Raw genomic sequence first — 24,225 nt, forward strand, 5'->3', positions numbered from 1 at the left:
GTGTTCGACTCTTTGTGACCCCATGGACTGTAGCCCCCCAGGCTCCTCTGTCCATGGGATTTTCCAGGCAGGAATACTGGAGTGGGTTGCCATTTCCTTCTCCAGGGGGTCTTACTTCATATAGTGCGTATACATTGTTTCCTTAGTCTGTTCCAAGAAAGGTGCTAGGCTCTAAGTAAATGAAAATACACACCTTGCCTCAAGAAATAGCCTTATTCAGGTATAGCTGACAAGCTGTAAACACACATATAAAGTGGACAATGTGGTAAGTTTCAGCGCATGTATACACCCATGGAATCAGTACCACAAGCAAGATAATGAACATATCCATTACCCCCAGAGTTTCCTCAGGCCTTTCGAAAATCCTTCCCTTCACTCTTACCCCATTTAGCTGTTATTAATTCTTCAAATAGCTCCTGTAACTCCTTACAAATACAAACTAAATTCTGCTATTTGATCTTTTCTCTCATTACATCTTTTAATAGGTGATTGTTATATAGGAAAGCTATTTTTCTAGCCACTTTACCTGTTTCAATTAATTCCTTGGGTTCTCCAAGTAAGCAATCATAATACTTAAAAAGAATATTTTTCTTCTTTTCCATTTATTTATTGCTATTTTGTTTTGTTTGTCCTTCCTGGTCTATAAGACCTCAGGAAAATGTTGGCTAGTGGCAGCAGGGCCTGCTCCTAACAACTTCAGGGCCCAGGCAAGAGTACAAAAAGAGGTCCACACACCATATGTCTGAATATTTAAAGATCATAAATCAAGCTAACAAACTGTTAAAAAGTTCTACCCAAGAAAAACAAATATTGTATATTAACACACACATATGGAATCTGGAGAAGATTCCTGAGAGTCCCTTGGACAGCAACCAGTCAATCTTGAGGGAAATCAGCCCTGAATACTTGTTGGAAAGACTGATGCTGATACTCCAGTATTTTGGTCATCTGATGCGAACAGCTGACTCATTGGAAAAGTCCCTGATGCTGGGAAAGGTTGAGGACAGAAGGAGAAGAGGGCATCAGAGGATGAGATGGCTGGGGGGCATCACCAATGCAATCGACATGAACTTGGGCAAACTTCAGGAGATGGTGAGGGACAGAGAGGCCTGGCGTGCTTCAGTCTATGGGGTCGCAAAGAGCTGGACACGACTGGGGGACTGACCAACACGGAATCTAGAAAGACATGCTGATGAGTCTATTTGCAGGGCAGCAATTGGAGACACAGACAGAGACAGACTGACAGACACGGGGAGGGGCAGAGGAAGGAGAAGGTGGAACGTGTGGGGAGTAAAATAGAAACATGTACACTACTGTATGTAAAACAGTCCATGGGAATTTGCTGTGTGGCTCAGGGAATTCAAACCTGTGCTCTGTAACGACCTAGAGGGGTGGATGGAGAGGGAGGCAGGAGGGAGGTTCTAGAGAGGGGACATAGGTATATGCATGGCTGATTCATGTTGATGTTCAGCAGAAACTAACACATTTTTATAGAGCAATTATCCTTCAATTAAAAATAAATGTAATTATAAAAAAGTTCTATCCAGCTACCCTGACATACTTGACTTATAGCAAACATACACATAAAAAGCTAGACAGCCAGGCTCAAGTTTATAATCCTTGGGTCACACCTCCCTACTGTGCTTGGGGTAGCTGTTGCAGAACTTAACTCAAATGACCTTCACTTCAGTAGCTCTTGTTTAACTGACCCTTGCATGAAAAACAAATGAAAACACTTTCCCATGGTATTGCCTAATACTTTAATTTTTCTCTTTAGAATTAAAATCTTATAAGCACCTCATTCCTAGAGTAAAAAATGACAACAACAACAACAATCAGCGTTCATGATACCCACAAAGAAAACCTGAAATGCTTAGCAGGTGTTTTGCTTTATTTTGGAAATGCCTTTCAAGGCAGTTCTTAGAGAGCCCTAATAGTCCTTGGTCCCCAATTTCGACCTCTATCCTCACTCCACTGGCATTTCCTAAAAGCTGTTTCCTAAGCTATGGCTTCTGAGGACAATATAATCAGTATTCTGAGCAGCTTATTTGAATATTCAAATACATACTGAAAGGCTCATCTGGAAGTCAGGCCATCCAGGGAGGAGGACCTGTGAACTGGACAGGGCTTCAAAGCCAACCATCTGCTTGTTCATTGGTAGCAGCTGGTATAACTGGAAGAACTTGAGAAGGAAATTAGGAAACCCAGTTGAAGTTCCAACTCTGCCACTGACTGGCTGAACTGGAGTGAGTCACTGGAAACTCTGTGCTGCGCCTCAGTCTCATTATCTATAAAACTGGAACAAGGACGTTGGTATTAAGGGCCTAACCTATTTGGGAGGAAAGGCACGACTAGTCTGAACTTCAGTTTCTGTCCCTTTCACATTTAAACCTGTGCCCTGTCCACCTCAGAGGGTTTGGGGCTGGGGGGGTTGGGGGAAGAGCGACAGGCAGAAGGTACAACCTCTCTGAGCCTCAGTTTCTGTTTGTGTAAAGAGCTAAGAACATCCGGCCAGCCCACCGGTAAAATTCCTAGAAGAGCCGGAAATGAGACAGAAAAAGATTGCAAAATGTAAAAGGCTACACATCTGTGCCTTGTCTCACACTTAGAGCACAACAGACTTAAAAGGCAATTGTGCGTCTCCTTCCTCCTAGCTCCAGCGTTCCTGCCCACCACAAATAAAGACCGGCTTGTAAGACAGCCCAGGGTGGCGACCGCGTTTGTCCACCCGCGAGTGCCGGCCACACCCCGCAAGGCAGGACCTGGGCGGGAGGGGGCGTGGCGGAGCGCCGCCCGCCCATCACGACGCCCCGCCCCTGCCGCGACGCCCCGCCCCCGTCGCCCCTGCGCCTGCGCCCTGCGCCCATCAGCCTCCAGCGCCCCGGCGGGAGGTAAGGGGCTCGCGAGAGGCCGCTTCGGGGGAGTCAGGCCGTGACCGAAGTGGTGGGCAGGCTGCCAGCTCCGGGCGCGGGAGGGACTCCCCGCAGGGAGCAGGGCGTCAGGTCGGAAGTGCGAGCGCGGCGGCGTCTCTACTCGACTTCTGAAAGTGGCGTTTTCGGCTGTGGAGGCGCTGTTCGAAGCGGGTAGAAGGAGGCGGCCGACCGGGCGAGCTTGACGGCCTCCCCGGCCGCGGTGTGGAAAAGTTCCCGCCTTCTGCCCAGCCCGCTGGCGCACTGTGGGTCCCAGGTCGTCCCGAGGCTCGGTCCCGAGGCTGGCCCGGGCGCCCGTGCCTGGGCGGGGGTGAGGGGAGGCGGCGTTTGGTTTCTGTGGCCCAGGTGCGCGCCGAGGGACGCTGCGAGGGACGGCTCGAGGCTCGAGGGAAGTGAGGGGAGGCGCGAGGTGGGCGCAGCCTCCTGTCAGCCAGGCCGACGAGAGGGCGGTGGGTCGCGGAAAGCCCCACGTCTGAGTCCCCCCCGACCCTTCATAAAATTCGGACTCGGAGGCTCAGGAAACAGACCGTATGGGAGGTCGGTCCAAGGGCCTCGACTTTTCCTGCCAAAGTCAGTCCCCCTTCCCCCAGTCAGAAACACTAGGCGACGTGCTTGAGGGAATTCGGTGCCACCGGTGTGGGCAGATGTGGGACGGTGTTCATCACTGTTTTTGGAAGGGTGCATTGCCTGCAATTTTGGACTTTTCCTGAGAAACGGGACTTTTCGCTTATAAATAACCTTAAGTAATTTGGTTAATATCCCAGTACTTTTTCCTTATTGAGTAGTATGATACTCAGCTGGTAATAGTTGTAAGCACTCAAGGTTAAGTTTGTAAAGCGCCTGGCACCCCCACCTCACCAAGTGTTAAGTGCCCTGAATACGGTTGCAGTTCTTTGACTTCTAAATGTTTGACCTGTCTTATGTGAAACAGTTCACATATTATTTTAAAAGACTTTTTACTTTAAAATAATTTTACAGTTACAGAAAAGTTACTAAAGTATCTGAGTTGTCTACAGTTTCCTTTAATGTTAACATCTTACGTAACTATAATACAGTTAGTTACCAAAAGGAAGAAATTAATTTCGGTACAACACTGTTAACTAAACCACCAACTTTCTTCAGACTTCATCACTTTTTATACTGACGGCCTTTTTCTGTTTCAGGATCCAATCTGAGATCCTACGTTGCGTTTAGTTGGCATGCCTCCTTAGTCATCTCCAATCTGTGACAACTTTGAAGTCTCTTCCTGTCTTTCATGACCATTGCACTTTTCAGGAGTCCTGGTCAGTTATTTGTAGCGTGTCCTTCAGTTGGGCTTTGATGTTTTCTCAGAATGAGATTAAAGTTGTATATTTTTGTTGTTACCACAGAAGTATGTTTGCCCTTCTCAATAGTTTATAATAATGGAGTGCATGAAATGACACTACTGTTGATCACTTGGTTAAGGTGGTATCTGCTGGGATTCTCTAACGTAGAATAACTATTTTCCCCTGTGTATTGAATTCGTATCTTGGACTAGATCTTTTAAACCATTCAGATATCCTGTTTCCCCTCAAATTTTAGTTTGCTGATTTTAGCATCCATTAATGGATCTTGCCTTCAGTAATTATTCCTGTGATGTTTTGTTTCCCCCATTCCTTCTTTATTCATTGGAATTTTTCAGTAAGGAAGAGCTGCCCCTTTATCCTATTTATTAATTTTTTGTATCAGTATGGACTCATTTATTTTTCTATTGGTTATCTTCCTACACTTTTGTTATTTATTTTGTTTCAAGTTGTTCCACTTTCGTCCATTGGAAGTTTTTTTCAGATTGCTTCCTGTGCCCTTTTTATAGACTCTCATCCCCCACTCCTTTTCTTTTAAAAACTGCCTTGCTTTTTGGTATTATAAGATGCTCCAGGCTTCTCTTAACGTTTTCCCTATCCTGGAATCCACCAGTTCTCCAAAGACCCCTGGTTTCTTTTTTGGAGAGTACTATTTAAACACCAAAGGATCTGGGCTCTAGGTGTGCTCATTGCTACTAGCGTATCATTGCTTCTAGTACCTGGCAGAAGACATCTAGGAAGGGGTGTGTGTGTGTGTATTTTATGTATATGCACGCTGAGTCCCTCAGTCATGTCCAACATCTTGCAACCCTATAGACTGTGGCCCACCAGACTCCTCTGTCCATGGGATTCTCCAAGCAAGAATACTGGGGTGGGTTGCCATTTCCTCCTCTAGGGGATCTTCCTGACCCAGGTATCAAACCAGCATTTCCTGTCTCTTGCATTGGTAGACATATTTTTTTTTTTTTTTTTTTACCACTAGTGCCACCTAAGGAAGCCCATTTTATATGTATAAATATGTATATTTCTAGCTAGCTATACAGTCATCCCTTAGTATCCAAGAGAATGGTTCCAGGACCTGCAGCAGAAATCTGCTGTCACCAAAATCTGAAGTCACTCAGGTTCCATAGTTGACTTTTTGTATCTGCAGTTCTGTATCTGCAGATTCAAGTAGCTGTAGATCATGTAGTATTTATTGAAAAAATTCCACTGTGGGTAGACCCTTGCAGTTCAAATCCATATTGTTCAAAGGTCAAATGTATATCTGTATATGTCATGGAGATACAGGCATATATATATATATGCACACACACAAACATATACACCCATGCATCTACAAAGATTTGTATTTTATTTTTGTATTTATATGTGTGTGTATATATATACACACATGTAAATATATATATACATATATATATGTCTGTATATATGTATTTTTTCTATGTATGTTTTTAAACTGGGGTTTATTCTGATATTATATTTCTAGCAAAATACCACATTGTTCATTATAGTCTTGCCCCTCATTTGTAACTTCTCTCTTCAACAGTGAGAAATCTGGCTTTTGTGTTCTACAAAATATTTTTTTTTTGTTCAATCCTAGTAATACACATAATGCATTGTTAGTTCAGAATTCCTAACCCATAGTCCTATGAGAAACAAATTTACTAACTAGAGAACAGTAGAGTTGTGTGTAGTTTTTTTTTTTTTTTTTTTTTGTCTTTAACCTTGTCTTATCCAGTTTGTGCTGTGCTAAGTCACTTCACTCGTGTCCAACTCTTTGTGACCCTATGGACTGTAGCCCACCAGGCTCCTCTGTCCATGGGATTCTCCAGGCAAAAATACCAGAGTGGGTTGCCATGCCCTCCTCCAGGGATCTTCTTGACCCAGGTACTGAACCTGTGTCTCTGACAACTTCTGCATTGGCAGGCAGATTTTTTACTACTAGTACCACCTAGGAAGCCCAGTATCTCATATCTAGACACTAGTGTCCAGCATCTGTTTTCCAAAGTTACCTATATTAGTTATTTTCTTCCACCACTTCTTTCAGTGTGGTTATGTTCATTTGTAATACAGTTTATTTTTTATAGTTTGTATTTCATTGTGGGTTCCCCCACATTTTGTTTTTGTTTTTTAATATACAAAATTTCACCTTTTGTGGTATACAGTTCTGTAAGTTTTGATAAATGTATTTTAATTGTGTATCCACCATCATTGTCATAATACAATTCTCTTGCCCCACATATTCCATTACACTTGAAAAAAAAAGTCAAAAGTAATACAACTCTGCAGAAGTTTGGGAAATTAGTCACTTTTGTGTTCCCACTAGCTTTTTCCTAGGCATATTTTAAATATTTGTGATGTGAATGTAAATATATTTTGCATCCTGTGTTTGTATTATACCAGAAATATTTCCCAGTTTTTTGACTGAAAAATCAAGAAATGCTGAAAATATTTTCAACTCGTTATTTAGTCACACTCTTAAACCACATTTTGTATTGAATTGAGACCTTCCCTTAATAGCTTAAAAATGTTATTTGAGCTTCTTTGTGATCAGAGTCACTGCTGGACAGTTTTGTTGCAGTAGTACCATCCCTTATGCAGTTGTTTGGATGTTATGTTCTCTTCTTAGTTTTACATAGACATTTTATTATACTTTTATAGAAATGGAAGTGGTGGAGAGAAGGAAAAAATACTCTCTAGAAGGAAACCAGGAGATGGAAAAATCTCTCGGGGAGCTTTGGGCCAGACGTCTGCCCTGAAAGATGGCCCTTATGAGGCAGCAGTTTTTCCTTCAGCACGAAATGCTAAGGGGCAAAGTCATGTACTCTGATCTGGAAGAAAGAAAGCTGTTATCGTAGCATAGGGGACAGTGAAGATAAGCCAAATAGTCAGTAGTTGGGGTTTGTCAAGTACACCGAAAACTGATTAATGGAAGAGAAAGCAGAATCATTTGAGTTGTATCTCAAATGCTACATACAGTTGAGAGGCAGATGGGCTATAAAAGAGTGACTAGACAGAGGGAGTGCCTTCCAAAGCCAAAAGTAGAGATTGGGTGATATTTTAGTAGCGTGGGTGGATTACTTTTGAACATTGTATTTTCTTGCTCAGGTAACAGGGAACTCTTGGAAGCGTTTGTCCAAAGGAGGAGCATGTTGCCTTTGGTGTTTTAGATATATTAATTGGTGGTAATCTATGGGGGAAAATTGGAGAGGGGAAAGAGACTAAAGGAAGGCCAAATAAGACACTTGTAATATGCTATGCTATGTAATATGTTTGACTAGAGTGATAGCATTAGAAGTAGTGTAGAAGAGACATGTGAAGACATGTTTTAGTTCTGTTACCATTGGAATACCAGTTTGAACACCAGGTACTTTCAAAACCATTTTGATAGGAGTAATAGTATATGTAAAGATAGCTTCTTAAATAATCTGCATAGTGGAAGAAAACACAAGAGGCAATGAGATAAACTAGGAAATGATGTTAGACAAGTAATAGATAATTTATGAGACTATTATGTGTTATATATAATAAGAGAAAGACATTCCCTATAGCACAAGCAGGTAGTTGATGAAAGAAGACATGCAAATAATAAATCAGTCTTATTAGTAATTTAAAGAATGCAAAGTAAAACAATAAGGAGATACCATTTTTGTCACCAGTTGAATGTCTAAGAAGAATGATAATATGAGGTATTGGTTGGGGTACGGATAAACGGACATTTAAAAATTTTTTTAATTGAAGTATAGTTGTCATAAAATACTGTATTTGTTTCTGGTATACAACATAATGATTCAACAGTTGTATCCATTATGAATTTAACATCATGATAAGTCTAGTAACCATCTGTCATCCTGCAAGGTCATTACAGTATTATTGACCAATTTCTCTGTGCTGTACCTTCATCCCTATGAATTTATAACTGGAAATTTCACCCATTTCACCCACCACACTGCCTACTTTTTGGTGACCACCAGTTTGTTCTCTGTATCTATGGATCTGTTTCTGTTCTGTCTTGTTTTTAAAATTCGAGGTACTTGTGAAGTCATATGATATTGCTCTTTCTCTGACTTACTTCACTTAACAGAATACCCTCTAGGTTCATCCATGTTGTTGTGAGTGGCAAGATTTCATTCTTTTTTGTGGCTGAGTAATAGTCCATTCTGTGTGTATGTGTGTATCACATCTTCTTTAGCCATTCATCTATCTTCAAACACTTAATGGTTGCTTCCATATCTTGCTAATGTGAATAATGCTCTATGAACATAAGGGTGCATATATATCTTTTCAATGACTGTTTTCGTTTTCTTCGGATAAATACCCAGAATTATTGTTTTTTTTTTTTTTAAATACCCAGAATTAGAAATGCTAAATCATATGACAGTTGTGTTTTTAATTTTTTGAGTAACTTCCATGCTGTTTTCTGTAGTGGTTGCACCAATTTATATTCCCACCACAATGCATAAGGGTTCCCTTTTTCCCACATCCTTGCCAATAACCAGCATTCATTATTTCTTGTCTTTTTTGATGATGGCCATTTTGACAGGTGTGAGGTGGTTTTGACTAACTTTTCTCTGATGATTAGTGATACTGACAATCTTTTCATGTGTCTATTTCCTATCTGCATGTCTTTCCTAGGAAAAAATGTCTATTTAGATCCTCTACCAATTTTTTAATTGGATTATTTTTTGATATTGAGTTGTGTGAATTAAAATTCCATGGACAGAGGAGCCTGATAGGCTACAGTCCATGGGGTTGCAAAGAGTCGGACACTACTGAGCAATTTCTCTTTCTTTTTATATTTTGGATATTAATGCCTTATCAGATACATTATTTGCAAATACCTTTTCTCATTTAGTAGGTTACTGTTTTGTTTCGTTGATGGGCGCCTTCACTGAGAAAGCTTTTTAGTTTGCTGAACTCCCGTTTGTTCATTTGCTTTTGTTGCCCTTTCCTGAGGAGAAGGATCTAAAAACATTGCTAAGACCAGTGTCAAAGGGTGTACTGTCTGTGTTTTCTTCTGGGACCTTTATGGCTTCAGGTCTTTAAGTCTTTAATCTAGATAAATGGACACTTTGATATGTCCTTCTCCAGATACGTTGCTAGTGGGACTGTAAATAGGCACAACCTTTTTGGGGACTTTTAATATTAAAAGCCTTAAAAACTGTGTCTACCTGTTAATTCTACTTCCAGGTATTTATTTTAAAGAAATAATCATAGATGGTTGTATGGACTTATATGTAAGGAGGGTAATTACACTGTGGTATAGTTTATAATAGGGGAAAATTGGAAACATCCTAAATAGCCAACATTAGATGATTAAATCATTGAACATCTATATAATGTGATACTATGCTGCTATAAAAAACATTATAGAAAAATAATTACATGGAAACATTTCTATTATATTTAATCAGGTTGTTCAAAATAAATCTTTTTTTTTTCTTTGATTTCACACCTTCCTTTGTTCACCCAGTAACAGTATACTTTATTTTTTTGCTCCTTGCCATTCCTTTCCTTTGGGTTTATTTTCTTTATTATTAAATCATGCCTTTTAGTAGTTCTTTTAATAAAGGGCTTTGTAATAAACTTGGTCTTTGTAGGCCTGAAAATGATTATTTTATTCTCACTCCTAAATAATAATTAATCTGGATATATATCAAGTCACCACTTTGAGGATATTTCTGTCTTTTGCTACGTTGCTGTGATGAAGTTTGCTGCTTTTGTTGTTTAATTTGTCTTTTATATCTGCTTTGCTTTTTAAAGTAGTTTTCCTTTTTCCATAATGTTCTGAAATTTCCCATCTGTGTATTTTGATAAATTTGTTTTTTTAAATGCTACTTGGTGCTTATATGCATTTTCAATTTGAAATTTTTAATTCTTAGCATATTATCTTTGAATAGTGCCTTTTCAGTTCAGTTCAGTCGCTCAGTTGTGTCTGACTCTTTGCGACCCTGTGGACTGCAGTATGCCAGGCTTCCCTGTCCATCACCAACTCCTGGAGCCTACTCAGACTCCTATCCATCGAGTCAGTGATGCCATCCAACCATCTCATTCTCTGTCATCCCCTTCTCCTCCAAGCTTCACTCTTTCCCAGCATCAGGGTCCTTCCCAGTGAGTTGGCTCTTCACATCAAGTGGTCAAAGTACTGGAGTTTCAGTTTCAGCATCAGTCCTTCCAATGAATATTCAGGACTCATTTCCTTTAGGATGGACTGCTTGGATCTCCTTGCAGTCCAAGGGACTCGAAAGAGTCTTCTCCAACACCACAGTTCAAAAGCATCAGTTCTTTGGTGCTCAGCTTTCTTTATAATCCAACTCTCACATGCATACATGACTACTGGAATGTGACTCCTTGTTATTGAGCGTCTCATTTTATCCTTTATGTTGCTTATCTTCTTTTTCCTTTGTTCTGACTGATAGCTTATAGCCAATAGTTCTCTTTTCAGCTACAAAATTTACTGTTTAGCCCACCTTTGGAGGTTTTTATTTGTAGAATTTTTACTTGGTTTATTTTTGGAATGGTCTGTTAGTGTTTCATAATATTATCTAATTTTTAAAAAAATTCTCTTTCTTTCTTTATGTTTTTATTTTAAAACGTACCAATTTTAATTTCATTTTTAGATTACTTTATTATCTCTAGACCCTGAGCTATGAATTTTCCCATTTTGTTGGGTCTGTTGGCCAACTCTTTTGGCAGTGAACTTTCCTGTGCACTCTAATGTCCACTCATCACTGTAGCTGTTAGATTCTTTATTTGTGGTGGCTGGAGATTTTCCTTTTCTCCTTTCAAGCTTAGATCAAATGTAAAGACTGAGTTTCTGGTGGATAAGATAATTTGTATAACCAACACTTCAAAGAGAGAAACATTATTTAATAGTTTTTAATGTTTGTGGAGTGATAGAGTGTTTTGATAATTTCGTGAAAGCAATTGACTCTATCTTCTGAAATAGTTAAAAAATAGTCCTAGTTTTTTTGTAAAGATTCATTGACTCCTCAAAGTCCTGAACCCTTATCTCTATGCACCCCAGTCTAAGATACCATAACACAATGGGATTAACATAGTCAACTTATTTATTTTTAATATGGGAGAGGTTGTGGCTAATTAGATAGCATGAAAACATGATGTACAGGAGTGGTTTTCAAGCTTGCTTAGGCAGTGGAGACTTTTATTTACATAAAATTGAATAAGTTCAAATTTATGAAATTAATGAAACAAAATTTTCTGAAGCTGAAGCAGGTGTGGGGTCCTGAGCCTGCCCACTTGACAGCTTTTATCATCACCTACCCTGACCCCAAAGACATAACCCTAGACTCTCTGCAACACTGGTAGAAAAACTGCTGGTGAATTAGAAGGAGCTTTTGATTGTACTCTCAGGAATACTGGGTTCTTACTCCATCTCTGTCACTGGTTACTTTGTATTGATTATAGACAATGCTAATTACTCTGTAAGAAAGGGGAAATGCTAATTACTCTAAGAAAGGGAAGAGGCAATTTAAAGAACATCAATGAGCAGAGTTGCATTGTATATTTCAAGTGTATAATTAGATATATAAATTGGAAATAGAGTTTGATACAGCAGAAATGTTAAGAATAAAATTTTGTCTTCCAATTTTGCAAGTTGACACCTGTTTAGAAAACATTATTCACTGTCAAAGATACATTGGGTGATGAAGACTCGAACAGTATGCTTCTGGTTTTCTGAAAAAAGTTATTTAAATATATGCATACATTATATTAAAAAGACTTGGAAAGACATACATCAAAATGGAAAGAATAGGGGGATGGGAGGGAGGAAAAATGGAAAGAGTAGCTAACTCTGAGTGAGATGATCATTGATTTTGTTTTATTCTCTATTTCCTAGTTTCTAAACATTCTAAAGTGAATATACCTGACTTGTAGGACGGATGGGGTGGGAAGGGGGTTCAGGAGGGAGGGGACACATGTATGCCTATGGCTGAGTCATGTTGATGTATGGCAGAGGCCATCATAATATTGTAAAGTAATTATCCTCTAATTAATATAAATAAATATAAAAAATTTTAAAGTTTGTTAACAAGTCACTCAGGTTCAGCATCAAGTTGAGTATGTGTTCAGAATATATTATAAAATTACCTAATTATTGGTTTATAAAAATAATGGAAATTAATTTTTTAAATTCTTAAATATTTCCCTTTTAGGTTTTTCTACATGAGTGGAGAAGATAATTGTTGCAAGTAGGAGAGACACAGCATTTTTTTAGGATGTCTGAAGATGAAGAAAAAGTGAAATTACGGCGTCTTGAACCAGCTATCCAGAAATTTACTAAGATAGTAATTCCAACAGATCTGGAGAGGTTAAGAAAGCACCAGATAAATATTGAGAAGGTGAGTTTTTTCATTTTCTTTCTTTTTTTCCAGTTTTTTCTTTTTCTACTAAAGAAACAGTTGCATATTCTGATTTATATTTGCTGTGCATTTCACCTACATTGAAAATACCAGGTAAGAGACTTTGCTAAAACGTCTAGCTCCTGTTGATTTAACAACATTGTTCATTTTTTCTGTTCTACAAATATTCCTCTCATATTATTCCTTTTTTAATGAAAAGATATAAGAATAGGATCTATGCCTTTTTAGTTGTACAGAGTGATGAATTAAGCAGTTAATAATTAGAATTTGTTTGATAGTTGACTATAATGTGAAGGTGATGGATTTCCACTAAAGGGCTTGCCTTAATTTCATTCACCCAGTGGCAGATTTTTTGAACTGTGAGGGTGTGTTCATCAGTAACACCTATCCTCTTCAAGTGCTGTTGGATTAAAGAGGTAAATCATTGTTTGATATGAGAGAATTTCCCAGCTTCATGGCTTCCCTTTGAGGAAACCCCAAAGCCCAAATATTAGCTAGAGGTCAGCTTAGGAGGTAGGAAGGGGGAAGAACTAATGCTGGGGACTATGGTGGAGGTTGCATAGAATCAGGCCTGGCTAGGATCTGATGAAGTGGTTGGGGCATTTATGGGAACATGAAGTTTACTGTGTACTGAGCATGGATTTGGCAGGTTGTGTTGTCTTATTTGCTGTGGGACAAATCAGTGGTATTTGATCTCTCAGGAGAACCTCCCCCAGTATAAATTTTAAGTTGTGAGGTCCTCCATTAAATGTTTTTTGGTTGGGAGTGGGTGGGAGGTGGAAGTGGTCTTTAAGCCTTTCAGTATAAACAGTGTTTATCACCCTCAACTGTGTACCTTATACAAGTAAGAAGAGTGCCAGCTTTTTCTCCCAGGGATACCAACTATCTTTCTAGTACTTAAGTCTTTTGTAAAAGTTTAGAAAATATATGCCAAGAAAAATAAGGTGAAAATTTCAATGCAAATATGAATAGAATTCAAGATTAACATTTCATAATCTTTTAGTTTCTTTTTTCTTTCTCCATGATAAGTACTATGACTTTTAAGGATGAAGGGGTTGTCTGGTAAACTGGTTATTCTTGTCATGAGCAGAAATAAAGGTTCCATGCTTTGATTAATAAGGAAGGCTTGTTCTTTTAGCACTGTAACAATATGGAAATGGAGTTGTTTACTTTTGATCAATCATATCTGGGTGGGAGGTTTGATAAGGTGTGTTCAAAGTCCTGGGCTTATGTTGAAGTGTTCAGTTAACAAGATGATAAGAATTTGGCAAATGAATTGATTCTGAAAGGAAGAAATAAGTGGACTATGGTCTTTTTAAGATTCTTTCTTTCATTGCCCTATTTTGCCTTTGACATTTTTCTCTTTGGTAAATTGCCCCTTTCTTGTATGTATTCTACACAAACATGCCTGCTGTCATTACCCTCAGACTCTAGCCACATATACCACCCAGTGATCGATGGAAAGGCCAGAACCCTGGGAGGAAGGTGGGTGGGGATAGAAACAGGTCTGTTACTGATTTAATTAGCTGTGCCAGACTTCAGAAAAAAATTATTCTAGAGTTATATAGATCTTTTTCTGGCAGAACATTTTTCTTCTAGTATTTTCTGAAAATTTTACTTTTTGAGAAACTTTTAGATGATATCAGAATAATTATAATTTACTATATAGGTGATGTCTGAAGCTAAGCAGTTAGACTTACACTGAGCTATGTTTTAGTCCATAATCTTGATCATTCTATCTCTAGGACTTCTAGTTTAGTTTTAATGGTGATTTTTTAATCTATATAACTTTGAATAGCATATTTTAGTAAATACTTTATGGCAGTGTAAAAACATTAAAAAGCCACTGCCTTTACTGTGGACAATAGAGTTAAGAACTAAATTTAGAGTCCAGGTGTCTAACAGTGCCTCATTTTCAAAAAGAGATAGTCTTCTTGAGGGAAGGGTGTAGAAAGATAAATATTTATTATGTTAGCCATCAGTCATCAGTATGAATTTAAAAGAAGAAAGTCAGACTGAAGGGAAATTGAAGGTAAGCCTTGGTAGAATGATTGTGCAACATTTGAAAACAATGAGAGTAGTGTGCTGTGGACACCTGGGACTGTATTCCATAGGTCCTTCAGCATTATGTTTTATTACACATGATAGACTTGATTAGAATGTAACGCTGAAATTTGAAGTGTTAGCATTTCGGCTTTCTTATCTAATATAGAATAGACTTAAGCATAGTTAATAGGAACAACAACATAATAAGCTTTGAACATAATTTTCTTTGTTTCATTTTATAGAATTTTTGGGGAAAACTTGAACTGTGTAACATGCCCCACCGTACACATCCTCCTGATGACTTGGTTGTGGTACCTCTAGTTACTGAGTCTTTCTGGAGTAGTGCTGTTCCTTTGGCTTACTTCTCACTGCCTTTCTCCCACTTTCCACCCCTTCTGCAACCCTGGGTTTCAACTTTCTTTGCTCTACTAAGTCAACTGCAACATGTCCATTCTCTTTCCAGCTTCCAAAATGTCATTCAAGTTTCTCGTCAGTTAATACCTCCTGTTGTATTCTCATTATTCTTGTGGGTTGATCCCTTTTAAAGTTCCCTACTGTCATTTTGGTTAAATTTTGAAAAAGGGCAGAGATGAATATTTGTTCTATCTGCCAGGTTTAATGAGAAGGGAAATTATTACAGGATATAAGTATATGTTAGCTTTTCATAAGTGTTGGTGTTTGCTGTTTCTTATATTTTTAGCATTGAAAGTTATGTAAAAATTAGTTCTCTAATCTCCAAGAAAAGAAATAAGTTAAAGAAATAAGATAGGAAATATTCAGATATGATGAAGCAACATATAATTAGGTGTGAAAATGAGTGCTATGGACTATTTAGGCAGTATGAAGCCTGAACTATGTGGTACAAAATCAGATATGAATCAGTCTTGTTGATTTGTCACTTTTGGTTTCATTTATTTGTTTTTTTAACTTGTGGTTACAATAAAAACTGTTCCCATTTCCCTTTTTATTATGAGAATGCTTGTTTCAATCTTACAATCACATTTCCCCCCTCATTGTTTTCTTCTACTGGACCCCTGATTCAGTTTGCTTTCTCCTGTGTTACAGCATAGGAAAGCCTCAGCACAGGTCGTGATGATAATGGGTCTAATGGTGATAATTTCGTGCTTGTCAGTGTGTGGTTAGCAATGAAAAATAGACATATCCTGACATATCTGACTAATGAGACTTGAGGGAAAAACCTGTTTGGGATATGGAACTTCTGGAAAAGACTTTTCTACTGTATAAAGCTGTACATGGGAGAAAGCAGTTCTGCAGGTCTTATATTTCCCTGTTGTATATGTAACTATAGCCAGGAGGGGTAAGTATGAGAATGAAAACTCTGTTGAAGGTAATAAAGCAGACAGAACTTGGGTGCCTGACAACCTTGAAAGCTTCTGAACTAAACTACCCTTGAATTTATCATCCCACTTTTAGGGTGCTGTTTATGTGAGGTAATAAATATCTTTATTAGTAAAGCCATTTCTTTAAACTTTGAGCTTTCTGTTATTTGCAACCTAAAACATCCTAATTGCATCAAGTTATAGCACAACTTTAACTTATCTGTCTAGCGTCACTGTGCAAATAGACAATACAAAAAAATGACACTTTGTAAAAACAGTGCATTTTAGAAATGTTTGTCAGTGGTCCCAACTTAACTAATTTTTTAGGGGGTTATTTCTTGTAATTTCCCCTCCAATACACATTAAATCATTTAAAGCTTTTTCTCCTCTGCAGTTATTTGGAATGACAGCCTTTAATAATGTAGCCTAATTTAGGTTTAACATTGTGTAGCAAACATAGAGTCTGAGCTATTTTCTTTTTCTTAGAATTTTGTTGTGAGACATAAGGTTTCATCTATTCAATCTTCATCCAAAATACTAATCTCTTCTACAACTTACTTGACACGTGAGCAAATAATAATAATAATAGTAAAGACAGTGGCTGTTGTGTTTATCTGTTGAATGCTGTATTGTTTTTGTATTCATCATATTTAGTCTCACAACATCCTGATAGGTTAGCCTTCTTATTGTCTTCCTTTTTCAAGTGGGGAAGCAGACTTGGAGTGGTTAAATTACTTTCTTGAAATCACCATGCTGCTAAATCTTCTAATATTGTGCCTGAAATATAGCATGATTTAAGTTTGTTCTTACTCTTTTTTGGTTTTTGTTTTCCTCTTAGTCTTGTCTATTGTGGACTGTTCTATTTTTATACTCATTTTCCAGTGAAGAAGGAAAATGGAAAAAATAGAATTGAATACTCTGGCTTTCCTACATTTATTAGCAGTATCCACTCTGTTTGCTCACCTTTCAAACTTTGTTTTTTTGTTCAAATCCCATCTTAGTTACATTCTGTGGAACATTACCTGATTGACTCTATCCTGGGTCAGATGCACACACACCATCCCCACACAGCACTGTGCAGTAGACCTTCAGGTTCGCCACCATTTTTACCATTCACGGGGAACCTGCAGATGCCCATGCTTGATCTCTGGAGAGTTGTAAAGGTCACATTAAAATCTTTCTCATGGTGTTATTCTGAGGATTGAGATATTATATAAAGAATCTCTAAATGCAAAGTCGGTACTTGGAAATGAGTTACTTAACAAGTGAGTTATTGTTTTCAGGTACTCAACATTGGTACTCAGTTACAATCATTAGGAGAGTCACAACCTTCCTGAGATCCTTTGTGTTTGTTTTGAGTTTTACATTTTTCATATATGGTAGACACAGTAAGGTGAATTACTTTTAACCTCACTGTAGGGTGGATATTATATATCTTCATTACATGAGTAATCCTAATTTTGTGGCTTATGTTCATTGGACTGTGTTAATATTATGTAGCTTTACTTTTTGAGTCTTTGATTTTTTTCTTTTTTATTGAGTTTCAGTTCTGTTCAGTTGCTCAGTCGTGTCTGACTCTCTGTGACCCCATGAACTGCAGCACACCAGACCTCCCTGCCCATCACCAACTCCCGGAGTCCACCCACACCCATGTCCATCGAGTCGATGATGCCATCCAACCACCTCATCCTCTGTCATCCCCTTCTCCGCCTGCCCTCAATCTTTCCCAGCATCAGGGTCTTTTACAATGAGTCAGCTCTTCACATTAGGTGGCCAAAGTATTGGAGTTTCAGCTTCAGCATCAGTCCCTCCAGTGAACACCCAGGACTGATCTCCTTTAGGATGGACTGGTTGGATCTCCTCGCAGTCCAAGGGACTCTCAAGAGTCTTCTCCAACACACAGTTCAAAAGCACCAATAAATAATTTATTTGAATTGAATACTTAAACTTTTCATCATCTACAGTACTCTCATCCTACCTGGTTAATCCTCCATAAAGCCATCATCTTCCCTACAAGGGGTTCTGATCATTCAGATCGTTGAGATATCCTCTGATATCTGGCAAAAGAAGCTTTCATCTACGTTCTCTGCTTCTTTCTCATCACTCTTCCCATCATGCATTATACCACAAACACATTGATCTTATGGCAGTCCTTTGGATACCACATATAATTTTATAGCTCCATAGTGTTTCTGGGTCTTTTTCTCTCCAACTGAAGCATCTTTTTTTCCTACTATGCCCATAAATTTAAATAAATCTTTTAAGTGTCAGCATAAGGTTTAAATTAAAGTGCTTTTATACCCTAAACTCCTAAATCCTGAACATTCTCTGTGTTATATCATCATAAAATTTCCCGAACCTATAATAAATAACTTGGGCTTCCCTGGTGGCTCAGATGGTAAAGAATCCTTCTGCAATGTGAGAGACCTGGGTTCGATCCCTGGGTTGGGAAGATCCCCTGGAGGAGGAAATGGCTACCCACTCCACTGTTCTTACCTGGAGAATCCCCATGGACAGAGGAGCTTGGCAGGCCACAGTCCATGGGGTCGCAAAGAGTCAGATATGACTGACTGAGCACATAGTGAAAACATTATATAATTTTATGTAAACATTATATAATTAAAATCATTTTTAATAATTATGATTAGCTTTCATATTTTTATACTCTATGCAATATGAGGCAGAATTATTATCATTGTTTTTCAATTTTGAATCAAAATGTTCCGGAAGATGAAATGACATAAAATGTGAGCCTACAAATATATAAAGTTGTTTAAGCAAATGGTAAGGCGTTCTAGAGAGAACTCAGCCCGGGCACTACTCTTAGAATCTTTGTTCTCCTTGCCCAGCAGGCAGAGCAAAACAGAGCCCTGGTGTCGCTGCCAGAGAGCACAAAGGGATCAGTGTCGGGCAGCCTGAAACCATGTGCAGAGGCGTTCATCACACGGCGGGGGGGTTCACAGTCAGGGCTATCCAAAATGATAGACTGGAAGAGAGGGCGAAAGGAGATGGGGTGTTCACTAGGGTGAGAATGGTGGGAACGGCTTCTGTCTCACCAGGGTGAGAATGTGCTTTGGTCTCTTTCGGGGACGTCTGGGGAAAGGCTGCTTCTGTGAATGTTGGACCCTCTGCTCGTGCCTGTCCCTCTGGTATGCCATGAGGCCGTAAGACACATGAAGAAAAACATGAATGCCTGTGGTGAGACAAAACATCTTCCTGAAGTGACTGAAAAACAGTATCTATGATTTTTTTCTGTAGTCGTTTTCCCTCTTTCTTGGTCCACTTTATTCATAGCAGTTAAAGGTATTTATTAGAAGTTGCAGTATCCAGCAGAGGAAAAGAGCAGAATCTGAATCACATTGGGGATATCATTCTAAGTTCCACCCATGTTGAAATATTGGGGCAAAGCTTAGTGGCCTGGAAGCCACATAAGAGCAAATAGTGCTGAGACAAATCCTTCTGCCCACTCTGTGAAAAGTGTATATCCAATAGCATCTAGAAAATATTTCCTTCCAAAGTTGCTATGTTTAAAAACCTTTTAGAGAGAAGCCCTTGGCAAAGGCAAACTGTTTTATCAAATCTCTTGACAGGTAATCTGCCCATCATTCCTTTTCCATTTTTTTGAATTGAGTCTTTGATATTTTCTTTGTAGACAGTCATGACGACAGACTGTTTTATTTTTTCCTTTCTAATCCTTGCCTGCCTACTTCCTTCTTTCTTTTCTCTCTTGTTTCCTCTTTCCCCTCTCCTCCTCCCTTCCTTCCTTCCCTCCTTTGCTTTCCTCTCTCACTTCTTTTCTTACCTTACCGTCCTGGCTGTGGCCTCCAGTGCAAGATCAGAACTCCTTACCTTGTTCCCAGTGTTAGGAAATGATCTTTTACCACCAAGCATGATGTTAACTGTAGAGTTTTTACAGATGCTTCTATGGGGTTGAGGATGTTAACTTCTTTTTTAAGTTTCTGATAAGTTTTATAATGAATAGATGTTTATCAAATGGTTGTCTTTAAATCTACCATCTTGCTCTTTTTGTCTATTTGTTCCATCTATTCTTTCTCCCCTTTTTTTCATGTTTTACTCCCTTTTGGATTAATTGCATATTTTTAAGATTCCATTTTTTTCTCTTTTATCAGCTTATTAATTATACCTCTGTGTTTTTATTTTTAAATGGTTGCTTTACAGTTCAGAGTATTCATCTTTAACTTATGATAGTCTACCTTCAAGTAACGTGTTTTATATATATCACTTCACATATAAAAACTTTATGACAATACACTTCAATTTCTTCTCTCAGAGTCTATGTAGTATTATTGTAATATAATTTACGTCTGTCTAGACAAGGCTATGGTTTTTCCAGTGGTCATGTATGGATGTAAGAGTTGGACTATTAAGAAAGCTGAGTGTGGAAGAATTGATGCTTTTGAACTGTGGTGTTGGAGAAGACTCTTGAGAGTCCCTTGGACTGTGAGGAGATCCAACCAGTCCATCCTAAAGGAGATCAGTCCTGGGTGTTCATTGGTAGGACTGATGTTGAAGCTGAAACTCCAATACTTTGGCCACCTGATTTGAAGAGATGACTCATTGTAAAAGACCCTGATACTGGGAAAGATTGAAGGCAGGCGGAGAAGGGGATGGCAGAGGATGAGGTGGTTGGATGGCATCATCGACTCGATGGACATGGGTTTGGGTGGACTCTGGGAGTTGGTGATGGACAGGGAGGCCTGGCATGCTGCTGTTCATGGGGTCGCAAAGAGTCAGACACGACTGAGCGACTGACCTGAACTGAGCTTACCATCTTCAGTGCTCTCACTTTTTTGTAGAGCCGGGTTTCTGTCTGGTCTCGTTTTCTCATCAACCTGAAGGGCTTCCTTTCATATTTCTTATAGTGCAGTTTTGCTGGTGATAATGAATTCTGCTTGCTTTTTTGTGTTTGGAAAAAAATCTTATTTTGCCTTCACTTGAAAAAAATATTTTCTCTGAGCGCAAAATTCTAGGCTGACTTGTAGATGTGTTTAGTGCTTTAAGGTGTCGCTTCAGTGTTTTCTGCTTTGCACTGTTTCTCACAAGAAGTCTTCTGTCATTCTTATCTGTGTTCCTCTGTACTTCACATCTTTTTTCCTCTTACACTTCAGATTTTACTGTCACTTATTGTAAGTAATTTTGTTATGATATGCATTCACATAATTTTCTTCATTTTCTTATTTATGGTATTCCTTGAGTTTCTTGAATCTGTGGGTTTATAGTTTTTACCAAAGTTGGAAAAGCTTTGGTCATTCATTTTTCTTTTTTCCTTCTTTGTTGAGATATAACTGACATGCAGAACTATAAGTTTAAGGTGTACAACATAATGATTTGACTTACATACATCATGAAATGATTATCACAAAGAAATAGTGACTGTCCATCATCTCATACAGATACAAAATAAAAGGAAAAAAAAATAGATTAGGATCTACTCTCTGTTTAACAGTTTGTGTATGTAACATACAGCAGTGGTAATTATCTTAATCATGTTATACATTATCTCCCTAGTACTTAATGTATCTTATGGCTGAAAGCTTGTATCTTTTGTCCATAAACTATATGGTTCCTTCTTTATATCTTTAGTTGTGGAAAATCTCTTCTGGTAGTCTTTAAGTTGTTCTCATCCATACTTGCTCTGAAAATAGTTGTAATTTTGGTGCACTTGTGGGAGGAGGTGAGCTCAGGGTCTTCTTACTCCACTATCTCAGGCACTGTCTCATTAATTTTTCCTCTCCTTCAGGGAGTACAACTGCATACATAAAATGTTTCTTTCAAGTGGCCTTTGATTATTGATACTATATTCATTTATTGACCATCTTTTTTTTCTATTTCATTTTGGATGGTTTCTGTTTTACATCTTTAAATTTACTAATGTTTTCTTTGCATGTCTTAACCATCGATTGCATTTTTCATTTCAGCTGCCCTTTTAAGTTTAGGAATTGAATTTTAAAAAATATCTTTCATATCTTCGTATCTTCAGTTTTCTTCAGCTTTCTTAAACATGGAATACATCATAACTTTTAATATCCTTGTCTATTAATTCCATTATCTCTATCATATCTAAATCTGTTTCTGTTGATTGGCTTTTCTTATTACAGATCATATTTTCCTGCTTTTTTTTTTGCATGCATGGTAATTGTTTATTGGATGCCAGACATTCTGAATTTGTTGGATACTGAATATTCCAACATTTCTTTGAGTACTTTTGAAGTTTATTTATTCTGAGACACATTTAAATTATTTAGGAACAGTCTGATCCTTTTGAGGCTCTTTTAAGCTTGCAGAGGATCAGAACAGCCTTTGCTCTAGGCCTGACTTTCCCTCGCACAATATAGTACTTTGGAGCACTCTGCCCCATTCCGGTATGTTGAGAGATTTTCCTGCTCTGCCTGGTGGTCACGTGAACGGTTTCTGGGCTTGTGTGAGTTGGGGGATGCGCCTGCCTGGTCTTCTTCAGTGATTCCTTTCCTGACTTCAGGTGGTTTCCTCATGTGCTTGTGCTGCTCTGTACTCAGCTGGAGACTCTGAAGCAAAACCCTGCGGATCCTGGAGCTCTCTGTGTGGCCCTCTCCTGTCAGTGCAGTTACAGCCTCACAGGCAGCGTTTTCTTCTCTGATGCTCTGCTCCATGAATTCTTGCAGCCCTGACTTCTCTGGATTCTCCGTTTCCTTAACATTAATTTTTATTAAAAATATCATGACAGATTAGTATTAAGTAATAAATTTAAAGTGACTTGTTTTCAGATATGTATTTTTGGTTTCCATTCCCTTCTTTTTATTAATATAACACTGTCTAAAAGAGCATTTGTATTGAATCTGCTGGCATCATTCAATTTTTATTAGAAGTGAAAGTAGTAAATTTTGAATTTATTTGATTGGGTAGTGGTTTTAAGTTTATGTTTGGCAAATACATTTTCAATATAGTCTAGTTATTTTTAAGCTTAATGGCTATTGTTTAGTTCTTAGATGATGTTAAAAAAAAGTCAGGAGTTAACAAGAGTTTTATTTTGCTGCATTGTGAACAATAGAGAATATAAAAATAGCCTGGAAAAAATTTTAGTGCTCTGCTTTTTTAATCTACTAGGCCTTCAATGTATATATGGGACATTTTCATGTTTCTGTGCTTTCAGAATATTTCTAGGCTGATTTTGTGTGTATGTGTGTGTGGGTGGGTGGTATACCACAAATATGTTTAATGTCATTATTCACATCTACTGACATCTTAATTGTTTGGATTTTTTTTATGTCAACCAAAAATAATATGTGATGGTTGACATTGTTTATATTTTGTGCAAATATTGTCATGATGTTACCACATTTTGCTATGGTTCTTGTCAAATGAAAAATTTTGCATTATGCTCATTAAGTTTCTTAGATGAAACTCTGAAAACTAAACATTATCTAGGTAAAAAGCTAAAAATATAAAATGTTCACTCTCATTTTTACATACTTTCTAGTCTGTGATAGCAATGCTCCTTTTTCTCAGATGAGATTTTAGTTTTCAGTAGTTGACTCTATCATTAACAGACGTTTCAAAATCTTCATGTATAGTAAAATATCTGATGAATGCTGTTAATCTTTTCATTTTTCAAATTCTTTTACGTTCTCAATCTTTATTTTTGTCACCTCCAAGGAGTATGCATTATAGACAAAATACATACTCTTTTTCAGTAAAAGAAAGTAAATAGTATTTAGTGGTTTTTATTTGTTTTACTGGTTGCCAGAATTTTGTGTGTAATGTTTTTGAAAACTTCCTACCTGTATGGTCTTTGGACAGTTAATTTCCACTACTAAGTCAGTAACTTTTTTAGCTGGCATGTTTAAATTTGGGTGGGTGAGTGGGGATTGTTGTGGTAAACTGGGAATAATCACTTAGTGATAAAAAAAAAATTCAGTACGTTTCCTTTTCTCTCATACAGTATCAGAGGTGCAGAATATGGGACAAGTTGCATGAAGAGCATATCAATGCAGGACGTACAGTTCAGGTGAGGCTGTTTTATTGTTTCAGGTAAATCAATATGAAAAAGACAGTCTTAAGGAAATTTTGCTAAAATAAATACCCTTGTAGCTGAATCCCTTTATTGTATTTGTAACTATTTCCTTAAAGATGCATTTTTAGCAGGAATTATTGAAGCAGATGTCAGTCATATTTTTAAGGTTTTGATTAATATTACCAAAAT

At 38.0% G+C, this 24,225-nt stretch overlaps 1 protein-coding gene across 6 annotated transcripts in view; it reads left to right on the forward strand.

Annotated features, from left to right (window-relative positions):
* The first annotated feature begins 2,846 nt into the window (after positions 1–2,846).
* STX17 (syntaxin 17) overlaps positions 2,847–24,225 on the forward strand; it is a 66,305-nt gene continuing 44,926 nt past the window's right edge. The window contains exons 1-3 of one of the 6 annotated variants that reach the window (XM_065907745.1): positions 2,847–2,891; positions 12,433–12,618; positions 23,965–24,030. In XM_065907745.1, coding sequence (XP_065763817.1) covers positions 12,496–12,618; positions 23,965–24,030 — 189 coding nt within the window. In that variant the 5' untranslated portion in view covers positions 2,847–2,891; positions 12,433–12,495. Of the gene's footprint in view, positions 3,003–3,058; positions 3,176–3,195; positions 3,276–4,094; positions 4,214–6,121; positions 6,143–12,432; positions 12,619–23,964; positions 24,031–24,225 lie in introns of those variants that run through there. The other 5 variants (XM_065907744.1, XM_065907746.1, XM_065907749.1 and 2 more) reach the window with 5 other exon arrangements.

The sequence above is a fragment of the Muntiacus reevesi genome, chromosome 17 (genome assembly GCF_963930625.1).
Source record: "Muntiacus reevesi chromosome 17, mMunRee1.1, whole genome shotgun sequence".
Classification (NCBI taxonomy): domain Eukaryota; kingdom Metazoa; phylum Chordata; class Mammalia; order Artiodactyla; family Cervidae; genus Muntiacus; species Muntiacus reevesi.